This window comes from Seriola dumerili, unplaced genomic scaffold (genome assembly GCF_002260705.1).
Source record: "Seriola dumerili isolate Sdu_G_001 unplaced genomic scaffold, Sdu_1.0 BDQW01000248.1, whole genome shotgun sequence".
NCBI classification, from domain to species: domain Eukaryota; kingdom Metazoa; phylum Chordata; class Actinopteri; order Carangiformes; family Carangidae; genus Seriola; species Seriola dumerili.
Window position 1 is genome coordinate 184,909 of NW_019174503.1, and position 6,940 is coordinate 191,848.

At 34.0% G+C, this 6,940-nt stretch overlaps 1 gene segment (V, D, J or C); it reads left to right on the forward strand.

The window, feature by feature from the left end:
* Positions 1-304: 304 nt before the first annotated feature.
* On the forward strand, positions 305-6,620 carry LOC111229961. The segment is given in 8 exon segments: positions 305-323; positions 548-622; positions 1,834-2,133; positions 3,110-3,442; positions 3,547-3,861; positions 4,032-4,424; positions 5,322-5,452; positions 6,597-6,620. Coding segments are annotated over 8 exon segments (1,575 nt in total).
* The last annotated feature ends 320 nt before the right edge of the window (positions 6,621-6,940 follow it).

Consider the following 6,940-nt stretch of genomic DNA (forward strand, 5'->3'; position numbering starts at 1 on the left):
TGTCAGTGAAACCTGTTTATGTTGCTTGGTTTAAAAAAAACATTTTAAGTATTTGTATTAGGAGCAGATTTTAATATATCAATGCAATGGTATCCAAGACTACTGAGGAAAGGCACACGTCTCAGTAACTTCTGGTGAGTAACAATCAATCTATTTCCAATGAAGACATTTCAATATTTTATATTCTTCATTATATTTTTATTATGTTGGTTTAAACTTTACTTAAACTAGAATACCAGAAAAAAAAAAAAAAAAAAACATAATACATTGTGATGCTGCTTTTGATTATTGGGGGAAAGGCACAATGGTCACAGTTACATCACGTAAGCAAAGCTTTTTTCTCTTATTTTGATTTTAAAACTTTCAGTATTTTATTTCTAAGAAATACAGCTGTGACACCTTTCAGGTTAATCTGTTATAATCAGTAGACTCAATTTAAACTGGAACTTGTTTGCCAAAGCCAATGAAAATATGTCAGATGGTAGATTGTCATGAAGTAACCTACCATGGTCAGGGTAGATATTTGGGAATAGGTTTTCGTATGCAGTGGTTAATGATTTGCCAGACTGTGACTACGCTTTTGACTACTGGGGAAAAGGCACTATGGTCACTGTCACCTCAGGTATGTAATTTTATCGTTTCTGACTAGAAAATGAAATTCCTAATCACATCATTAAAATTTATTTCATCATTTTCATGTAGTCACAAGCATTGGCCAGTGATGAGACAGCCAACAGTATTTTCTAACCTGACAAAGAATTTGACAAAAGTTTAAAACTCTTGGCTTTTTAGTTCAGTTGAAACTAAAGTCGATCAACAGGTGTGTATTTCTGTTTGGTTTTAACTGTTGCTGAAACCAAACTCTATGGCATAAAGGAATGGGTTATTAGAGTAATGAGTTTTTGTAAGAAGTGTGAATTGACTCTCTTAACTGTGACAACTGGGCTTTCGACTACTGGGGAAAAGGCACTATGGTAACTGTGTCATCAGGTAAGATTTGTACCATTTAAAATCTACAGTACGATATATTTCAGACTGTGAAGTGTCATGTTTAAGTTATATTGTAACTTCTCCTCATGTCAAGTCTCAGTTCAAAAGGGAATTGTTTTAAAACATGTACTGTAAAAAGTCAAACAGCGATAATCTCAGTAGAACACAATGATTGACATTTATGACTAATGTGTTTTAGGTCATTAAAGTGGATTTTATAACAGTTGGATTAAATAAATGTTATGGTAGACTTTTTTGCGCTCGGCAGTAGTAGTTGTAGCCTTTTCATACTAACAGCTAAGTAGATTCAGTACTGTGCTACTATGGTGCTTTTGACTACTGGGGAAAGGGTACAATGGTAACCGTTTCATCAGGTAAGAACGCTATTTAATCTCATACAGAATTGCTGAAATTGAACAAAAATAATAAATTTTTCTCAGAATATGCCATCAACTCAGTTAATGAATGTTTACTGACTTTTCACCTTCCTTCCTTCAAATTCAAAAACTTATTAATGAATATTGTCAAAGTTATGTATTTAAAGTATTTTACCGATTTGTATCTAGAATAATTACCACAAATAATATTATTGAGGGAGGTTAATCTTGGCGCAACAAAAAAAACTCTAAATAAATGGGATAGAGAAACATAAAGATCTGTCTATGGAGGTAACTTAAAATTTCCACATTCAACATTTTGAAGGTAATGCCTCACATGCTGAGCTTTTTTACACTGCTGAATCAGCTCAGTTGACTTCTGTCTGTTTTATCCAATGTTCAGTTAAAAATGTTTTATGTTTATATTCTTGGTATTTTAATCGCACTTTTGTTTTTCCTTTCTTAGCCACGTCAAAGGGGCCAATTGTGTTTCCTCTGATGCCATGTGGCTCTGGGACAGGAGACATGGTCAGTCTTGGCTGTTTTGCCACCGGCTTCACACCCTCCTCACTGACGTTCACATGGAACAAAAATGGGACTGCCTTGACGGACTTCACTCAGTACCCTCCAGTACAGAAAGATAATTATTATATGGGAGTCAGTCAAATCCGAGTGAGTAGACAGGATTGGGACAAAAGGGAGATTTTCCAGTGTGCTGTGGCACATGTTGCCGGAAAAGCACAGACTTCTCACATCATAAAGCCACGTAAGACCGATTTTAAGTCCTATATAAATGCCTTATGAATTCTAGTAGTGTCACATGACAGAGCTGTTTGCATATTTTAATAGCAGCATGTTTTATATAAGGTCATTTGGTGACCTTATGATAAATACCTAATTGAAACTAAAATTTTCTTGTTGATAATTTTAAATAATTTGTATTTATATAACACAATTTTTGCAATAAATGTAGCGCAGATTGCTTTATGCAGAAAACAAAACAAAACAAAAAAAACTAGGGAAATAAAATAGGTTTAATTGTTTTAGAAAGAAATATAGGCCTAACCTCTAACCTCCTAATCCAAAGAAAACATAAACACATAGGACAGCAGACAAATTACATACTACTTTTGCAAAAATTGAATAGGTAGACATATCCTTAACTATTATCGATTTCATAACTAGTTGTCATGCAAATCAAACAGTGAGGTGGAATGAGAAGGCTAAAGCTTGCTCATGTATATTCAGCTTCTGATTCTGTCATTTTTATTCTTTATTAATATACTACATGTCCTCTGAATCTGACTAAGAACAGATTGTTGCAGTGTGCTCTGCTTCTTTCCGTTTGTCTGCATAATTCCATTTCTCCCTAATCTCTGTCTGCCACCACTTTCACTGTATGTTGATAATTAACATTCACATTAAGTCTATTTGCTTGCCTAAAAAAATCAAAGTATATGTACAAGCCAGCATAAAGGATCCGCTCTTCAGTTGTGTATTTTTTTTACTATTAAAATCTGATTTTCCTTTTGACTCTTTCTGCACGTTAGTAACAAGCTACAGATAATTTGAGGAGTGTTACCAATATGTGCATTTGTATGTGCAACTTGCAGAACATATAGTGGTACGGAAAAGTCATAAACTCAGTTATATTCTAAATCTACAGCAAATTTACATTACATGAACACTGTAGCATATTGTTCATCTCTGCTTCTGCATATATATATTTGTTTGTTTTTCAGTGGATTTCTATCAGCCGCCGATTCTTAAAGTGTTGGCCTCCTCTAATGATGAAAAGGAGGCATCCTTCTCCTGCTATGCTAAAGATTTTTCACCAAAAGATTATGACATCAAATGGCTGAAAAGTGGAGAGGAAATCAACAACAAAATATACGAGATCAAAACGCAAACTGCAACAAAGTTGGAGAATGGAACTAAGCTGTACAGTGCAGCAAGTTTTCTCACAGTGCCATCCCATGATTTGCCTTCTCACACCCAGTTTACATGTGAGTTCAAGGGGAAAAAGGACAAGATTGATGTATTCACTAATTCATCTGTGCTCTACAACAATAATGGTGAGTAAATTTCATTTCTTTGAAAATTTTATATGAAGTTCATTTCAATTTTAATGGTTTTCAGCCTTTTCCATTCAATAATTGTTCATTAATATCTCCTTCAGAATCTCAAGGATGTAATGCACCAGATGTGGAGATAGAGATCGAAGGCCCCAAAGTAGAGGATTTGTTTTTACATGGAAATGGAACTATAACATGTCAAGTCAAGGAAAACAAGTTAGGTGTTGACAAGATTTTTTGGGAGGACCAGTACGGAAACGAAATGACTGGAGCCTTGCAGGGCCCCTTCAATGGAAAACCATTGAGCCTTCCACTTGACATCTCATATGACGAATGGAACAATGGGGTAAAGCGCAACTGTGTTGTTGAACATAAAAATTTCTATGATCCCTTCAAGAAACTCTATGAAAGGAATACCGGTAAGACTGTTCAGCAATTATGCTCTAAAACCTGTGTTTAATTCTTCTTCTCTGACATCAAACACATTATGAATCTTATTTCTAGGTGTATTTTATAGCAGAGATTTCTTAATGTAATGTAGGCACTTTTATATGTGGCAGGAGGCCTAATTGTTCTTTCATGCTTACAGGAGGAGAGACTCAGCGTCCTTCAGTATTTATGCTGCCACCAGTAGAACACACTAGAACAGAAACAGTGACCCTGACTTGCTATGTGAAAGACTTCTTCCCTCATGAGGTTTTCGTGTCTTGGCTTGTTGATGACGAGGCAGCCTCAGACTCAAAATACAAGTTCAGTACCACAAACCCTGTAAAAAACAATGGATCCTATTCTGCTTATGGCCAGTTATCACTCGGCCTTGATGAGTGGAAAAACAATAACATGGTGTATAGCTGTGTAGTTTACCACCAATCTGTGGTTAACAATATTAAAGCCATTGTCAGATCCATTGGGCAAAGAACATCTGAAAACACCAACCTGGTCAACCTCAACATGAACATCCCTGAAACGTGCAAGGCCCATTAGATGTTATTTTGTGTTGCTGTGTCCTCTGCTGTTTGTTGTTTAATGTCCGTTGCTTGTGATACGACATTGTGTTTGTCTTTTTAATGCAGATTCAAAATCAAAATAAAAAAAGCACTTTGTAACTCTGTTGTTGTTTGTCACATGTAGTTAATGTCTTAATTCAACCAGTATTTAGAGCTACATGTTGATTGTGTGTGTGCAGTTGCAGTGCAATTCTAACACAAAAACAATTAGTGTACATATCAGCAAGTGACAGTAACAATATATCAAAGTCTCAACATCATTTTGTATTCACTAGAAAAACGCTGTCATCACACCTCACTAACTTCAGGCAAACATTCTATTAAATGGATCACATTTGTTCATTTTTGTTTGTAGTTGGTCACTGAACAGTATGTAACTTGTCCTTGTGTATGTGTGTTTACTCTACTGGGTCTTGCACCACAAACACAAGATAGATGACTAACTCTGGATCTGTGGTCTCTCAGTCAAATGATGAGCTGATTCACAAGCCAAGTCATGCATGCCACGCCAATAAAGGAGTCTTTCAAAAGCAAATCGGCATCACTGTAGAACCACTTTAATAAACCTAATCAACATTTTAGAAAGACAGGCAAAAATATTAGCCTTATGGTGCACTCATAACAATATAATAAGTACAAAGACATAAGCCAGTACTTTCTTTATTTAAATCAATTTATGGTTGTCTATTTTATACTTGGAATGACTGACTGACTGACTGGTTTACTGATTGAATCCACTATGACCTATAAAGTTATAAATATATTTATCTACTGTAAGTAACTAATTGAGTTTACTGGTCTTTGTCACATGACTTTGTTCAAAGCTGGTTGTGGATTGGCCCAGTATTGACTGAGTAATTATTGTACATTAGATCCAGAGATCCTGATCGACTCAAACAGTGCCATGGAGGTAGAAGAAGATAACATGGGAGGCACAGCCCTCACCTTCATCCTTCTCTTCCTCATCACTCTGCTGTTCACCATTGGAACCACTGTTTTCAAGGTAACAATGAGTTTATATGTTAGAGATGTTTTATGTATTCAAACAACTTGGCATATAATAACATGATAGGAAAAATGTCAGTAACACAACAATCATTGTAAGTACCTCAGTAAATGTTATAATGCATTATGAATGTTTGACTGCATCTTATTGCTGTTACGAATACCTGAAACAACAATAACACTTGCGTAACTTCATGCTGTGAACCACATTAAATTTTAATAAGCATAAGGAGATTCACATATAATACTTTAAAGTTGTTGAAATAAATGTAATCTGGGGTATATTGAGTCATGTCTTATCAAAAATGTAACATTTATTTCAAATTTCCAGTCAATTATATTGAATTGAATAATGTTTGTTGCTGTTATTTTTACTCTTGTTGTATGTTCAATATTGAAAAAATATATAATTTTCTCATAATGTAAGATAAATTAGTTTATCAAATACATAAAACAACCTTTATTATGTATAATGAGATTTACAGACATTTCTTTAGATGCTGAAATGACTGTGGTAACCTGTGGTATATTGAGTCATGTCTTATCAAAAATGTAACATTTTCACCCCACCAATCTTTATTTCAAATTTGAAGGCTATTATAGTGAATTGAATACTGTCTGGTGCTACTATTCCTGTTACTGTACATTCAATATTATTCAAAAATATTATGTTCTCATAATTTAAGATAAATTAATCACTTACATACAACACCCTACAAAAGAAGGCAGTTGTAACATATAATTGTCACAAAACGTCAAAACATTTTTATTGGTGCTATATATATTTATGTTACAACTTACCAGAATAGTACATGCTAGTGCAGTTCCTCACTTTACAATAATGAAGTTGAGCTGACTTTCCTAAGATCTTAAGATGGCTTTGGAAATATAATAGATATCTAGGTACCAGGGATGAATGTTTTACTTTAACAATGTAGGACATCCTTAAAAAGAACTCAGACCAGCATTCAGGATTTATATGTGTATTATAATATGTTATGATGCAGCAACTGTTATGTGCATGAGTGGGTCATATATTACATTTCCAATATAACCACACATTTATGTGGCAACAAATAAGAATTTCATCATTTGGTGCATGTTACTAATCCATATTTTTATGATTTTTTCTGTCATTTCAGGTTAAATGAAAGAAGAAAAAAATTCTTTAAAAAAAACATTCACAAAAAAAAACATTCACATTTTTTCTTGTATTCTCATAGTATCATGTAAGTAATCACTATACAATTACAAAATGTAAAACCAAAACCTTTATGTCTTTGAAAATAAATGTTTACATGACATACCACTTGATGTTGCAACTCTGTTTTTATCTTGTCTAGTTTTACTTTTGGAAGTTTAATACACAATAATCATGACAGAGCTATTTAACATTTTATCTTTTTTTCATTATTTTATTATGTCATCAATCATATTGTCATCAACTCACCAGCACCTGGATTCAGCAGCCCTTGTTCATCTCAAC